Raw genomic sequence first — 17,031 nt, 5'->3', positions numbered from 1 at the left:
CCGAGTTGTGAAAAGGCAGATTAACATTTCAGTCACCAACCTCAACCATTGCTCTTACTCTCAACACAGGCTTGTCCTCTTTTTCTGATGCTAAAGGGCTTGCTCTGTATTTCTAGTGTCCTGTTAGCACAGTGAAATGACATTAGATGGTTTGATTGCAGTTTTTAGAGCATCCAGATGTTTGTGAGCATGAGTAACCCTTCCACTCCCAGCTGTGTGGCAATGAAATGGGAATGCATGGGTTACTCCGAATCTGGCCTCTTGAACATCCTTGGTTTCTCCTCATTCCACCATTTGGCAGCCATACCTTCAGGTCCTAACGTCTGGAATTCCTACCTTGAGCCTCTCCACGTGTCTCTTCATCTTTAAATGCTCCTTAAAACTGAAACTCTTTGACCAAGCTTTTGGTCACCACTCCTAATATCTCCTTATGTGGTTTAGAGTCCAATTTTGTTCAATAATGCTCCCGAGAAGCCCCAGGGGACAGTTTACTATGTTGACGATGCGATACCAATATTATTGTAGTGATAGCTGGAGGGTGGATGTGAGCCAATAAACTGACTCAGATTACACAATACCTCTGCTGAATATAATAGTACATTTATTCAAAGAATCTGATTTCCTGACTTGTTCACTAACATCCACTGTTGTGTGCTCATTCTCTTGCCTTGAATCTTTCCCTTTCTGTGCATTTTGAGTGACGCTGCAAACAGAGGCAGGGAAATACAACATTGCTTTCGGCCTGTGATACACACTCACAGTGAACGGAAACAATAGCCTCCAAAGGGGTCAACAGTTTGCTGATGGAATCTTCATTGTATTGGTTCCTGCCAGCTGCAGATCAGGAGGAACAAGTAGGATTGTACGAAAAGAACTTGCCTATCCAAAGTCAAGCAACATTCCAAGGCATAAGGAAACTGGATGTTGAGCCAAAGAAAGATGGGAGGGTTTTATGGAGGACCTTAAAACAGCAGAGAGGGAGCTAGAAATCGGGGAGGGGTTTGTAAAGGAATTCTAGTGTATGTGACCAAGGTAGTTGAAGGTATTACTGCTAATAGTGGAGTTAAGTGGGGGGGGACAAAGAGGGAGAAATTTACAAGAGGCCAGACTTGAGGGATGCAAGGGGTTGCACAGATAGGAAGGAGTCTGGTCGTGGGGAGATTTATACATTTCGTGACCAATCCAAGTCAATAAGGATGGAGGTAATGAGCAAACAAGACTTGTTGTGGGATAGCAGCCAGGCTGAAAGATTGGAAGCTGGCTAGGAACTTAGACGTTGTTTCTCTGTTCCCATAGGGGGACAGTGGCTAGGAAAGCATTATATTAATCAAGAAGCAAAAAAGGCATGGCTAAGGGAGAAATAAGAAATTCAGCTCACTCTTGGAAAGTAGGATATGTAACCATAGAGAGAACAGTGGGCAGGTAGGAGCTTATAATTAATGCAGATTCCCTAAATTATTAAGGGGGAAGTCTCAAGGTGCCTTTTGATGGTTCCAATCAGGACCCTCAGAATCAGCTTGTGACATCCCCCATGCAGTAATGACTGCAGTATCTTCCTTACAGGGAAAGTTGACATAGTGATTCTCATGTCTTGATTCTACTCTCGAAAGGTGGCACTGATCTGAGGCAGTCAATACACACAACGCATCCTCTTTTAAACTGTATCTGATTAGACCCCAGATTTCACATTGAACTTTCGGATGGACACGCAGCCTCGTACAGGGAGTGGGCAGGGCACAGCCATATCCACCACCTCACATGTGTCTGTATATGGGTCAAAGAGTATCATGTTTGGGATCGATGTGTTCCCTCTCCTCTCTGCAAGGAGAAAGATCCTCCCGTTAACAGTAGTGCAGCCGCTGAAGAACTTTTGATTCAAGTATTTCTCATCCACTGGGGTCCATTCGTCAGTGTCCGTGTCCAGACGGAATGTCTGGCCTCCCACTATGTATAATGCACCGTTCAGAATGGTGGCACAGAGATCATACCTTAAAAGGGTAAAGAAAACACCAGTGTCAGTGAAAGTGCTGCTGAACTGTATTTACTTCTGAGATATCTGATATAGTGCAGCAACCTTGTGCTCAGTTACAGCTCATCACAGGCAAAGCTAACCTTAAAAAGGATTGCCATGAACATAAATATGTACAGAAAATGCTGAAAACCCTCAGCAGGCAAGGTATGTTATGAAGTTAGCCTAGACCCCAACTTTATTTCAGTTTGGCATTAGTGCGATAATAAGGTATTTCGCTCCAGCTGTGATTCTATTGACCCACTAGATAGTTTTTATTAAAACAAATTTTATTTAAGAACCCAGTTAGAATGTAACAAAAAGAATTAGCATAATTTTTTCTGGTTAACATATGTAAACAAGACAAAATATAATTCTTAACAGCAACCTATCTCTATAGAGATATTGCTTACATTGGAACTATAGACATAAATCCTACTTCAGAACCAATTAACACCAAAAAAAGAGATGCTCATGTCAATGTTAGATTTCCAGTCTTTTAACCCCCCTGGGCAAATAGAAAGACACCTGCCTTCTGACTCCCATACAGTAGTCTCCAAAGATCTACCTTCAAGCAGCAGGACTTCAGAGAAAGAGACCTATTTTCTGGCAGATCTCAAGTCTCCAAATCCAAAGAGAGAGACAGACAAAGAGCTATTTCTTACTTCTACAGATCCCAAACAGCAACTGAACTGGGTTTCTCTCTGTGAACCTAGCCCTGCCCAATCACATGACTTTTCCTGTCAAAACCTGAATCAAACCCAACTCTGAAAAACCCCAGGGGAAAACATTAACATAACAACCCTGCATTAGTCCAGATTAAAGCAAACATTTTTGCAATTAAGATCAAATATGCTGCTGCGGAAACAAGGGGAGTGGCCAGGTACAGACAAAGCGGCACCTATAGTAAAACAAACTGCTAAAACAAATCCTGCACAAGAAATATGGCACAAATGCATTTCATAAAGGCACAATATTGTCACAATAACTGGGCAGAGTAAAACACAGTTAATGTTTCATGTTTGTGACCATTTATAAGACCATAAGACGTAGGAACAGAAGTAGGCCATTTGGCCGATCGAGTCTGCTCTGCTCATTCAATGGGATCATGACTGATCTGACATGATAATCCTCAACTCCACGTTCCCGCCTTATCTCCTAATCCTTGATTCCCTTACTGATTAAAAATATGTCTATCTTAGCCTTAGGAAAAATTAGAGATGTAACGTTTTATGAAAATACAGAAGCAAGTAAAGAAGGGAAAGAATATAAGGGATGGTCTTTGATAATGTGAAAGGCGTGAAACATTTAAATGGCAAAGACAATGATGGGGCAAGGCAAAAGAGGGAGAGGTAAGGGGACATGAAATAGATGCAGAAAGGCCAAGCAAGAGGCTAAGCAGAGAGCTTAAACAGGATCAATCTAAGTTGAAAGCCATCAAGGTAGCTATAAACATGCAAAGTAGTGTTAAATTAGCACACCTCCTCATGAAAATTAAACAGGACCTACCGTGGGAGTGGGGAGAAGGAGATTACATCCCAAACATCACTGTTCACGTCCAGTCGCTGCACTCCGCTGTAAACGCCACCGTTTTCATTTAGTCCACACAAAACATAGATATTGGTGCCAACACTAACCACTGCAGCTCTCTCCACGGGTTCCACCATAGGCTGCATGTTCTCCCACTCTGTGGCCATCAGTGGCAGTCGCTCAACATCAGCGATGACGTCTGTGTCAGTACTCCCTCCCAGCACATAAAGGTACATCCCAACACCTACTGCGCAGTGCCAGTTGCGAGATTGCTTCATCGCCGGTCCTTCCATCCAACTGTCTTCACAATAGTTATAAATCAGCACCCAGTCCACACTGTACCAGACCACCTGATCTCGGAAGTACCCGCCCGTCACAAAGATGAAATTCCCTGTTACAGAAACAGACATAGAACAGCCTTATCTGAGAATGGGAAATGTGCAGTGATCAGGGTTTGTATAGACTGAAAGTGGATAATCTCCCAGATTTTCACCCAATAATTTATGAATATTTTTAAGCCGAACAAACCGAAGTCTTGCTACTTAAGAGTCCAAGCCTGTTTTCTCTGAAACTAATAGCTCTCTGAAGCAATTGCAATCTAGGTATTGCATCTAAAGCCACAATTTCTCGCAATCTAGTTTCTGAGTTTTCAATTACACAGAAATAATAGCATTGTCCATTTGTCGTTGAGGAATATCATTTCCTTGGTCATTCAATTACTTTAGATATTGATTGGTAAAGCTTTATCTTGGTTGTTTAGTGACTATGCAGCCAAGTGATTCACAGTTAGTTCCCATGCAATTAATAAAAGCTACCACACATTTCAAAGACTTGCTTAACAACAGATATCTGATTGACCACTTAACAAGTAACTAGTCAATTCAGCCAAACAATACATTTGTGCTAAGGATATGTGATAGCTCTGGCTTATGATGTTGTTGACATATAATATGTTTGACATGTGACATTATGGATGTGGCTCAACCCACTTTCCAGAGTCTGGAAGCCATTTTTTCTTTCCTTTCTTTAATCCCCTAAAGATATGAATCATAGAATTTACAGTGCAGAAGGAGGCCATTTGGCCCATTGAGCCTGCACCAACAACAATCCCACCTAGGTCCTAGCCCCGTATATTTACTCTCCTAATCCCTTTGACACTAAGGGGCAATTTATCATGGCCAATCAACCTAACCCGCGCATAGATTAGATTCATAGATTCCCTACAGTGCAGAAGGAAGCCATTCGGTCCATCAAGTCTGCACCGACCATAATCCCACCCAGGCCCTATTCTCATAACCCCACATATTTATCCTGCTAATCCCCCTAACACTAGGGTCAATTAAGCATAGCCAATCAGCCTAACCCACACATCTTTGGACTGTGGGAGGAAACTGGAGCACCCACAGGAAACCCACGCAGACACGGGGAGAACGTGCAAACTCCACACAGTCATCCGAGGCTGGAATTGAACCCGGGTGCCTGGCACTGTGAGACACAAGAAGCACAAGAGGTTTATCAGTAGTGTCCTGGTCAACATTTATCCCTCAATTGACACCAAGTAGATATCTCTGCCCATATGTACTAACCATCTAAAAATAAGCACGAATCCTGTTACAGTACAGGAAGGCAAAAATGACCTTGGGTCACTTTCCTGATATTCCCATTTTCTATCTAGAGGAAATTGCCTGATCATCTTTTGGAATTTAACTGAAATGGATAATTGAGCCTTTCAGTTGAGGATCGAATTTGCTGAGTGAGGATTGCGGACATAAAGTCGGGTTAACTGTGAATGAGAGGTAGGTGCATTTTTGGAAACAGGGCAAAGAGGTAGGAATGCAATGAGAAGAAGAGATAGGGAAGGTTGATCTATCAAAAGGCCTATTGATATTTTTTGTTTGTATGTACTATCCCCAGACTCAAGCTCTTAATATTGAAGGTGTGATGTCTGAAATGAAATGGTTTGTATTTATATTACTGCCACCAAACCCTGAATTTTACTTACTTTACCGAATTTGTTCACATATTCTTAAAAGCTGCACAGCCTATAATTAACTGACATGAAGTACCTGAGGCAGAATGGCACAGTGGGATTAAACCCCGTACTTCAACTTCCGTGTTCAAATCCATTCCAGGCTGGGAAGGCTGGAATTCTCCTCTGCACCTGGGCTGTAACAGTGGGTAGCCCCAGCTGTGAAAATTCACACTGGATGCTGCTTTGAGATTGGGTATGGGAGAGATTAATTCTGCATCTAACTAGGGCTGCACGTCACCTCAAGTGTTAATAGAGAACTTAGATTTAACCCATTCGGCTAAAGTAAAGCTCTGTCCCGGTTTGATTCAGAGGCTGACTGAGTGCCTGGAAGAAAATTTCCCATGCCCCAGCAACAACAGTCATGATCACATTGAATGGAGGAGCAGGCTTGAAGGGCAAAATGGCCTACTCCTGCTCCTATTTTCTATGTTTCTATGACATGTATAGTCTTGATGGGCATTGAAACAAGTTTTAAATAGCCTGCAAACATAGTTTTATTATACTCATTTGAACAGGCAGTTAAGTTCATTAAATTACCCCCAAAGCTGGAAGTGTTACGCAAGCTACTGAGCTGTAATTTGCACACTGTTACCTACTGCTGCTACCGCATATTGGGTGAGGTTTCGGCGGCGGAGGGGAGAGCAGGCTTGCCAAGTCTTGGTTTTTGGATTAAACTGAAATAGTTCCTGTTGTTCTTGCTCGTGTTTCCCACCTAGGACATACATGGTTTCATAACTCCTGTTGTTTTGGGTGTGGGCTATTGTCCAGCTCAGGGGAAGGTTGTGGTTTAATATTCTCAGGAGCCTGCTGGGAGGGTCATCCTCCAGTCTGCACTTGGAGCGTTTAATGAGCAGGTCAAGGAAGGACAGGCTGAGCAAGGGGGCCCTGACCAAGGCCAACAGTTCCAGGAATTGTCCTTCTCTGCTGTGGTGGTGGCTCACCCACTTCATCACTGCCTCAAATACCTGGTCTTCCTTGGTCACATACAGGTGGTCACTGGCCAGCAGCTCAGCCAGAGCCTCTTTGGGAAGCTGCAGGAACTCCTCCTCCTCGGCCATGAAGGCGGCCAGGTGGGTGAGGGCCACCCCGCGGGCGGCGTCGGCCAGGCCCGGGCAGGCCAGGCGCTGGGCCAAGGCCAGGAGGCCGGCGCAGTTCCCCACCCGCAGCTCCCGCTGCAGGAAGGCGGCGCACAGCCGCTTGACCCGCTCGAAGAGCAGGAAGTCGGCCGCCTCCAGCAAGGCTTCCACGTTGTGCCGGTCCACACTCACTCGGCCCCGGGCGGCGAAGCCCAGCAGCAGCTGGAAGGCCTCGGGGTCCAGCCCTCGCAGGACGATGTGACTCTGCGAGCTTTCCCTGGCGCCGCCGCCGAACAAGGCCCGGAAATAGTCGCTGGCCGACGCCAGCATCCCTCTGTTGACATTGAAAAGCCTCTGGCCAACTTCAAGCACAGTGTCCGCGGCCGGGGCCTTCTCCTTGTGGCTGGCCATTTCCCCCTGATCTTCACAGCAGCTGCAGCTATGCCTGGCATCTGGGCCTGTTCCATGGCCAGATAAGGGTGGCACAAATGCCCTTATAGGGCACCACTGGTCTAATCAAACTGAAAGAAGCTCAACAGAAGCACAAAAAATAGACCCAACAAAAACAAAGTGAACCTAACCAACCCAACTAAATCTACTGTTGTCTGTTTAAAACACTGTGTGCCCTGCAGTGCCCACGTGTTCCTTAAACACCGCCGTGAACAGCCCGTGTCTGCATGGGTTTCCTCCGGGTGCTCTGGTTGCCTCCCACAGTCCGAAAGACGTGCTGGTTAAGTGCATTGGTCATGCTAAATTCTCCCTCAGTGTACCCAAACAGGCACCAGACTGTGGCGACTAGGGGATTTTCACACTGACTTCATTGCAGTGTTAATGTGACACTAAATAAAAAATAAAGCAGTCACTTAATGTTCCCCGTCCAAGCCACCCTGTTCACAATACCATGAAAGCAGGTCAGGCAGCTGGCGCAACACTTCTGCAGTGTGACCTCAGCTAAAAAAGCAAGTCTTCAATATGCTCCATCATAGCAATGTGTGTATATCCTGGAAAGTAAGAAGTTTAACAACACCAGGTTAAAGTCCAACAGGTTTATTTGGTAGCAAAAGCCACACAAGCTTTCGGAGCTCTAAGCCTGACTGAGAGCTCCAAAAGCTTGTGTGGCTTTTAAGACCATAAGACCATAAGACATAGGAGCGGAAGTAAGGCCATTCGGCCCATCGAGTCCACTCCACCATTCAATCATGGTTGATTTCAACTCCATTTACCCGCTCTCTCCCCATAGCCCTTAATTCCTCGAGAAATCAAGAATTTATCAATTTCTGTCTTGAAGACGCTCAACGTCTCGGCCTCCACAGCCCTCTGTGGCAATGAATTCCACAGACCCACCACTCTCTGGCTGAAGAAATTTCTCCTCTTGCTACCAAATAAACCTGTTGGACTTTAACCTGGTGTTGTTAAACTTCTTACTGTGTTTACCCCAGTCCAACGCCGGCATCTCCATATCCTGGAAAGGGCAGGGAACATTGTACATCATTAAATACCAGTGAGACCCATCTTGAGAAACAAAATAAAGGACACTTAAACTGTGGGATCAGGGCAAACACATGCCTTCCAGTATTTTATTAGTGTTTCGGCTTTTCTTGTTTAAACTTTTGTCTTCAAAGTAGTTAAAATCGCAGGTAGTCCAGTACCTGGAGTGCATTTATGGATATATACCACAACAATATTGCACCCCAAACAATATTCACAATTTACTGATACCCAAAGACATGGGTGGTAGGATTTTGGCTCTCGCTTTCCTAACACTTATGTCTACATTCACTGTCAAAAGGTCATTTCCATAAACAAGCTAAGGCTCCAATAGTGTAAGACTGGATAGTGTGTCCAATGATAATGAGCACCCTTACACAACCCAGCCCTGGGATAGAATCCCAGCAGAAGACTAAAAAATTGCCCTTACAATCTTACCTCAGGGATAGTGTCCCCAGCGTTAACAATTGCCCTTATACGTCTCATCACTGGGATACTATGTCCAGAATTACCTTCAGACATCCCAAATCTGGGATAGTTATTTGATTTAAAATACTTTATTCATAACATTTGCAAAGGTACATTGCATAAAGTGCAATACAGATCAGTTTCCTTCAATATAGTACATGAGTTGCCGCACTACACTTAAAATTACAGTTTATACAACCCAAGTGGTTTTAACACAGTTTTTAATCCCTCAGTGTCCTATGGCGGGAGGCCATAGACAGTGGCTTTCTCTCATTGAGCCGTCACAGTAGCTGCCCAAGCTTTAGTGCACCCCTCATCGTATACACCTGGACCTTGACATGTGCCAGTTTGCAATACTAGATAGTCGACCGTCTTTTGCTTCAGAGGATGAACAAATTTCAAGGACTCAAAATGTGTCTTTCGCCAAGTTGATGGTCCTCACGCAGCAATCGCTGCTTATCTCAGTCTGTAGCCCTAAGAACAGGTGGCACGGTAGCACAGTGGTTAGCACTCCTGCTTCACAGCTCCAGGGACCTGGGTTTGATTCCTGGCTTGGGTCACTGTCTGTATGGAGTTTGTACATTCTCCTCGTGTCTGCGTGGGTTTCCTCCGGGTGGTCCGGTTTCCTCCCACAGTCCAAAGATGTGCAGGTTAGGTTGATTGGCCATGCTAAAATTTGCTCTTAGTGTCCTGAGATGTGTAGGTTAGAGGGATTAGTGGATAAATATATAGGGATATGGGGGTAGGGCCTGGGTGGGATTGTGGTCGGAGCAGACTCGATGGGCCGAATGGCCTCTTTCTGTACTGTAGGGTTTCTATGATTTCTATGAACAGCCCGTACAGCACACACTTTTGAGTTACAGAGCTGTTCGGGATGAACCTCGACCAGAAACCACTGCAGCTCTTGCTTTGCAAAATCCTGGAAGGAGATTCATAGAAAGAAATCATAGAAACCCTACAGTGCAGAAACAGGCCATTTGGCCCATCAAGTCTGCACCAACCACAATCCCACCCAGGCCCTATCCCATATCCCGACACATTTACCCACTAATCCCTCTAACCTACGCATCTCAGGACACTAAGGGGCAATTTTAGCATGACCAATCAACCTAACCCGCACATCTTTGGACTGTGGGAGGAAACCGGAGCACCCGGAGGAAAACCCACGCAGACACGAGGAGAATGTGCAAACTCCACACAGACAGTGACCCAAGGCCGGAATCGAACCCAGGTCCCTGGAGCTGTGAAGCAGCAGTGCTAACCACTGTGCTACCGTGCCGCCCGGCACGGGTGGTGGTCACTTCACTATCTGTGGAGAGAAACAGAGTTAATGTTTTGGATCTAATGAACCTTCTACAGATCACCTCTGAAGTAGTATGCCCAATATTAACAATCACTTATACATTACACCTCTGAGATAGTGTGTCCAGGAGTAGACACTGGGTGACATAAACTTTAAGTTTTAAAGCTCGGTCATTGTGGAAGAAAAGAGGGTCATATAATTTCATTAATATTGATTTAAAGTGCATGGGCCTTTCTCAAACTATCATTGTCATGGGTAGTATTGCATGTTATGTTTTAAAAATTACGCAATGTTGGATTTTACTAGCTAAGCTTGTAGCAAGATGATAAAGGGTACGTCACTAGCAGACTTCAGTTGAGTCACACTCACAATTGATATAAAATGTCAAAGAAATGAAATACATGATTTCATTACATCTTATCCCCTCACCCTCACCCCTACACACGAAAAATTGTTTGGTTCTTTTTTGTGGTGAGATTAGCTCTGGGTTTGAGAATCAGGTGCAAGGAGAAATAAATGATCTTTTGCCTTTTAAGCTGGATTCACAGTATAACAAATCAACCATGCTGTGCAAACCAAAGTCATAGTAAACACTGCTCCTCATCCTAAAATTTACCGAATTTCAATGGAAACTTGATCCAATTGGGGCTGTAGAAGCTGTTGAAAGTTACCTCGGGTAATTAAACTATTCCTGTTCTTCTGTACAACACAAAATATTCCTGCACTAATCTTTGATTTGCAGATCCTTCTTCAAATACAAGTTTCCAAAGGAGTTCCAGACAGCAAAGTTTCAATCCACTGAACAATTTCTCAAATTAGAAAATAAGCCATAATATGTACTTGGAAAGTAAGAAGCTGCATCAAAAAAAAGCATGCAGGGATTGAAAGAGAAATGAATATGTCATGCATTATTGTATATACCTAGAAATATACACACACGTATGTAGAGCTACATCAGTTTACAGCATTTGACTGGTTATATTTTTCTACTTTAAGGGGGCTATGTATGTTACATAATAGGAGCAGGAGTAGGCCATCTGGCCCTTCGAGCCTTCCCCGCCATTCAACAAGATCATGGCTGATCTGAAGCGAATCAGTTCCACTTACCCGCCTGCTCCCCATATCCCCTAATTCCCTTATCGATCAGAAAACTATCTACGCGTGATTTAAACATATTCAACGAGGTAGCCTCCACCACTTCAATGGGCAGAGAATTCCAGAGATTCACTACCCTCTGAGAGAAGAAGTTCCCCCTCAACTCTGTTCTGAACCGGCCCTCCCTTATTTTGAGGCTGTGCCCTCTAGTTCTGGTTTCCCTTCTAAGTGGAAAGAATCTCTCCACCTCTACCCTATCCAGCCCCTTCATTATCTTATATGTCTCTATAAGATCACCCCTCATCCTTCTAAACTCCAACGAGTACAGACCCAATCTGTTTAATCTCTCCTCATAAGCTACACCCCTCATCTCCGGTATCAACCTGGTGAACCTTCTCTGCACTCCCTCCAAGGCCAATATATCCTTTCGCAAATAAGGGGACCAAAACTGCACACAGTACTCCAGTTGCGGCCTCACCAGTGCCTTGTACAGTTGCAGCAAGACCTCCCTGCTTTTATATTCTATCCCCCTCGCGATAAAGGCCAACATTCCATTCGCCTTCTTGATCACCTGCTGCACCCGCAGACTGAGTTTTTGCGATTCGTGCACAAGGACCCCCAGGTCCCTCTGCACAGTCACACGATGTAATTTTTCTCCATTTAAATAATATTCCAATTTACTATTATTTCTTCCAAAGTGGATAACCTCACATTTGCTAACGTTATATTCCATCTGCCAGATCCTCGCCCACTCGCTCAGCCTATCCAAATCTCTCTGCAGACTTTCCGCGTCCTCCACGCAATTCGCTTTCCCACTCACCTTCGTGTCATCAGCAAACTTGAATACCCTAGATTCAGTCCCCTCCTCCAGATCATCTATGTAAATGGTAAACAATTGAGGCCCCAGCACCGATCCCTGCGGCACGCCACTGGTCACCAACTGCCGAACAGAAAAGCCCCCATTTATCCCAACTCTCTGCTTCCTGTTAGATAGCCAATCCCCAATCCACGCCAACACCTTACCCCTAACTCCGTGTACCCCAATCTTCTGCAGCAACCTTTTGTGAGGCACCTTATCGAACGCCTTCTGGAAATCTAAAAACACCACATCCACCGGTTCCCCTCTGTCAACCGCACTAGTGACATCTTCATAAAAGTCCAGTAGATTCGTCAAACACGACTTTCCCTTCATGAATCCATGCTGCGTCTGCTTGATCGAACCATTCTTATTCAGGTGCTCTGTTATTTCCTCTTTAATAATGGACTCTAGCATCTTCCCAACTACGGACGTTAAGCTAACCGGCCTGTAGTTACCTGCCTTTTGTCTACTTCCTTTTTTAAACAGTTGTTTTGTTATTCAGGATAGGTTTGTACCGGAGGTGAAGATGTGTTGTTAGATTGTTTATTCAATATCATGACTTAGACAAGCCATAATTAACACAGGTGAAACACTGGGAATGTTGCAGCCATCAGCTTCAGTTCCCACCACCAACTCCATCTCCTTCACAGTCAGGCTGAATTAGACTGTTCGCAAACTTGGACTCCTGTTCAATACCAACTGGAGTTTCCAACTCCAGTTCCTTGCCATCACTTATGTTCAGCTCCAAAACATTGCACATCTTTACCTCTATCTCAGCCCTATGTGCCATTAGAACCCTTAAACATGCTATTCATAGAATCATAGAATCCCTACAGTGCAGAAGGAGGCCATTCGGCCTATCGAGCCTGCACCGACAACAATTCCACCCAGGCCTTATCCACGTAACCCCATGTATTTACCCTGTTAATCCCTCTGAAATTAAGGGGCAATTTAGCATGGCCAATCAACCTAACCAGCACATCTTTGGACTGTGGGGGGAAACTGGAGCACCCAGAGGAAACTCACACAGACAAGGGGAGGACGTGCAAACTCCACACAGACAGTGACCCAAGGCCGGAATTGAATTCAGGTCCCTAGCACTGTGCGGCAGCAGTGCTGACCACTGTGCCACCATTCTGCCTTCAGTTACTGGGCTATTGTTGCTGTCAGAATTGAAGGGCTTCAAACTTTGTACCAATTAATTACTGCAAACTTCCTTTATTGGAACACTGCAGAGGTATCTAGTTGTTCTCTTTAGTGAAAGGAAGTTGGAGACGAGATTTAATACAGGTGTTTACAATCATATGCCATCTGGACAGAGTGAGAAAGGAGAAACTGTTTCCATTGACGGTAGGTTGAGAACCAGAGGACATCGATTTAAGGTGATTGACAGAAGAACTAAAGGTGACAAGATAAAAAAACATTTTTACACAGCGAATGGTTAGGATCTGGAATGCACTATGTCTGAAAAGGGAATTGGAAATTAATTGAAGAAAAAGAAATGCAGGGCTGCAAGGAAAAGGCAGGAGAGTGGGATGTGCTGATTAGCTCTTGCAGAGAGCAAGCATGGACACAATGGGCTGAATAGCCTCCTCTTGTACTATAACCATTCTATGATCACTAAGACCACCCATTTCCATCTTTGTTAGATTACCTGTCTCTGCATTATCAGTTCATCTGTTGTGGAAATCCCCAATTATGCCTATGTTACATCTTTGTCACTATTCCAACACTCTCATGGCCAGCCCCCACATTTCACCCTCTGTAAACTTGAGGTCATCCAAACTTTTGCTGCCCATGTCCCAATTCACACTCAGTCCTATTCATGAATCACCTCTGTGCTCATTGACCTACATTTGCTCCCGGTTACGCAAAGTCTCAACTTCTAAATTCTCATCCATGATTCCAGATCCCTCCATGACCTCCCATTGCCATCTCAATCTCCTTCAGCCCCATAACTCTCCAAAGTGTGTTTGGAAGGCAGGGGAAACAAAGGTTAGAAAATAGACAACAAGGGAGTTTGGAGTTCAATGCAATTAGTCCAGAGAATAAGGCAGAAGAGCTGAGAGCACAGAGTGGTGTGGGAATATGATAATCTAATAACTGTTACTGAGACATGCTGAAAGAAGGGCAGAATTGATAGCTCAACAATCCTTGGCTGGGTGGGACTGGAAATTCCTGCCCAAAGTCAACGAACCTTTGGATGGCCCATCAAATGTTCCATCCCACACACGACGATTCCCGCCTCAAGCAAGATGCGAAAATCGCAGCCCTGGTTACAGGAGTTTGAGGTGAGATAGGGAGATGGGAATATAAATGGAGGGTGTGGCGGGAGTGGGGGGGGGGGGGGGGGGGGGGGCGGGTAACAACACTCATTAAAGAAAGATTAATAGCTATAAGGATGATATGATGGAAAGATCATCAAATGAAACCACATAGGTTGAGCTGAAGAACAGCAAAGGAGTAATCACACTACTGGATGTATACAAAAGACTCCCAACCAGTCAGAAGGAGATAGAAGTGCAAATATGTAGCAAGTCTTTGAGAAATGCAAAATCAATAGGGCAGAAATAGTGGGTAGATAGCAAAGGGTAATAGTCTATGGTTGTTTTTGTGACTGGAAGGCTGTTTCCAATAAAGTTTTGTTGGGCTCAGTACTCAGCATAGTACGGTAACTTAGCCACAAAAGGTAGTCAAATGCGTTGTGATATTCAAACTTATTTACTTACAAAAATATTTACAGTGCAGCATGGACTCAGAACTGGAGGCAGCTAGTTACACAGGGGTAAGACTAAACCCGTGAAAAGCCTATGCTATTGATGACATCACTTCCACCTGCTCATACCCACTAAAGACATTAGTACATGCATTCAAATACAAAGATGCTTACTGTAGCACTCTGTTACACTTCTGTCCCCTTAATTTCAATCCTCTTTAAGGAAAGAAACATAATGAAACCCATGTCTCAACTATACGGCAGTCTTTCAGGAGTTTTGAACTACACTTTGACCTGTGCAGTACCACTAGTGACTTCCTAGATATTGCTAAGGAGAGACCATATGCAAAGCGGAAAGATGAGCTGAGTGTGCAGGATGGTTGTATCCTTTGGGAGTTGGACTTATGGGTGCAGGAGTAGGTTGAGTATCTGTGCATGAATGTTCTTCATCTTCTCCTGAAATAATGTCCATTGGAAATCCTTGTATATCAGGAACGACTTCCTGTTGAACGTCCACAATAGCAGTTCCTTCTACTGTGTTACCTGAAACCTTTGCTATCTCTAAATCATGGCGTAGACAAATGTGATCCTGGTGTCTGCAAATGACTCTTTCATTGGTCAGTTTCACTACCAAAGATACTGGACCACTCTGGTTGAGAATAACTCCAGGCAGCCATTGTTGGTTATTGTCAAAATTACTTACAGAGACACAAGCATTTGGGTTGAAAAGTCCCTCCTTAGCATGGTAGTCATGTCTCTCCTTCTGCTTTTCCTGTCTCCTTCCCACTCTCGCTTTGACATCTGGATGTAGCAGATTCAAGTCAGATTTTGGTTTCTTACCCATCAGTAATTCAACTGGTGAGAGTCCTGGTGCTGTTTGTGACATGATGTGATACTGGAACAGGAACTGTGAGAGCTTGGTTCCCAGAGTATTACCTGCCAACCCCTCAATCCTTCTTTCAATGTCTGAACAGTTCGCTCTGCTGAACCATTTGAAGCTGGATGAAAAGGCGCAATACGCACATGGCGTATTCCATTCTTTGTATAAACTGTTGGAACAAATTACTTGTAAATCTTGTACCATCATCAAAAACAAGAGAATCCGGTAAGCCATGAGTTGCAAAAACTTGGCGTAGCTTCCCTATCGTAATGGGAGCTTTAATATTGTTCATGATGTGTACTTCCAACCACTTAGAATGCGTGCCCACAATTACTAGAAACATATGACCCATAAAAGGACCTGCAAAGTCCACATGAAGCTTAGATCACAGATGAACAGGCCACTTCCAAGAATGCAGTGGTGTGGTGGTATCATCTTCTGGTTGATCTGACATGTAGAACAGGATTTCATCTTGTTCTCCAAGTCCTAATCCATTTTAGGCCACCAAACATACAACCTGGCTAAACTTTTCATTCAGGAGGCACCTATGTGAGCCTCATGACCTTCATCCAAGACTTCTGAATGACTAGGGGGTGGGACGATCAGCCTGGACCCCCAAAGGATACAACCATCCTGCACACTCAGCTCATCTTTCCGCTTTGCATATGGTCTCAATGCATCATCTGCTATAACAGTAGGCCATCGCTGCATAAAGAATCTCTTCACCTGAGATAGGACAGGGTCCTGGTCTGTCCACTGCTTAATCTGTTTGGCACTGACGGGATAACGTAAAACTCTCTCAAGCAAGAAAATTGTCTCTGGAGGAAATAATGTCTTGGTGGGCATAGAATCATAGAATGTCTGGTAAAGGAAGACAACTCAACACATCTGCGTTTGCATTGTCCTTCACTGCCCTGTACATGATGGTATATTGGTAAGCTGACAATGTGAGAACCCAGCACTATATTTTCGCTGAGGCAATGATAGGAATGCACTTGGATTTACTGAAAAGACCTATCAATAGAGTATGGTTGGTATGTATAGTGAATAAACGGCCATCAAGGTACTGATGAAACTGTTTCGCAGCAAAGACAATGGCTCAACCTTCCTTGTCTAACTGCGAATATTCCTTTTCAGCTGTTATCAGCATACATGGTGCAAAACCAATGGGTTTTTCTAATCTGTCCTCCATCAGAAGAGAGAGTACTGTCCTAACACCGTAGGGCAAGGTATTGCATGACTAGAATGAGTTTTCTGTCTTGATCAAAGTAACCCAGCAGATTAGCTGATTGTGGCAGGGCTTTCACATCCAGAGAAGATTTAAGAGTATGTTGCTTGGACTGGGGAATTTTAGTAATGAGGAAGGATTAGCCACACTAGTGTTGTTTTCCTTGGAAGAGACTGTGGGGAGACTGTATTCAAATGTATAAAATTGAGTCCAGATAGAATGGATAGGGAGACCCTATTCCCCTTGTTTGCAGAATCCATAACTAAGAGGTTTAGAGGGGATTTGAGGGGGAAATGTTTTTTTATGCAGAGGACAATGGGGATCTGGAAGTCATTGTCTGAAGTGATT

General features: G+C 44.3%; 1 protein-coding gene across 1 annotated transcript; it reads right to left on the bottom strand.

The window, feature by feature from the left end:
- Positions 1-578: 578 nt before the first annotated feature.
- Positions 579-7,105, bottom strand: LOC144479581 (kelch-like protein 23). The gene is made up of 3 exons (XM_078198472.1): positions 6,163-7,105; positions 3,518-3,929; positions 579-1,988 (listed from the first exon to the last, which is right to left on the bottom strand). Exons 1-3 carry the CDS (start codon positions 7,055-7,057, stop codon positions 1,670-1,672), a joined length of 1,626 nt encoding a protein of 541 aa, XP_078054598.1. The 5' UTR covers positions 7,058-7,105; the 3' UTR covers positions 579-1,669.
- Between the last annotated feature and the right edge of the window lie 9,926 nt (positions 7,106-17,031).

Source organism: Mustelus asterias, chromosome 26 (genome assembly GCF_964213995.1).
Source record: "Mustelus asterias chromosome 26, sMusAst1.hap1.1, whole genome shotgun sequence".
NCBI lineage: Eukaryota > Metazoa > Chordata > Chondrichthyes > Carcharhiniformes > Triakidae > Mustelus > Mustelus asterias.
Note: the sequence above shows the minus strand (reverse complement) of the source record. Positions and strands in the feature narration are given on the sequence as shown.

What these genes read in the sequence shown, in the direction of transcription:
- LOC144479581 (XM_078198472.1), bottom strand. Translation starts at nt 7,057, where the DNA reads ATGGCCAGCCACAAGGAGAAGGCCCCGGCCGCGGACACTGTGCTTGAA. An exon ending in ATATGCGGTAGCAGCAGTAG is followed by an intron (nt 3,930 to 6,162) that starts GTAACAGTGTGC and finishes TTTCTGTAACAG; the next exon opens with GGAATTTCATCTTTGTGACG. An exon ending in TCCTTCTCCCCACTCCCACG is followed by an intron (nt 1,989 to 3,517) that starts GTAGGTCCTGTT and finishes TACCCTTTTAAG; the next exon opens with GTATGATCTCTGTGCCACCA.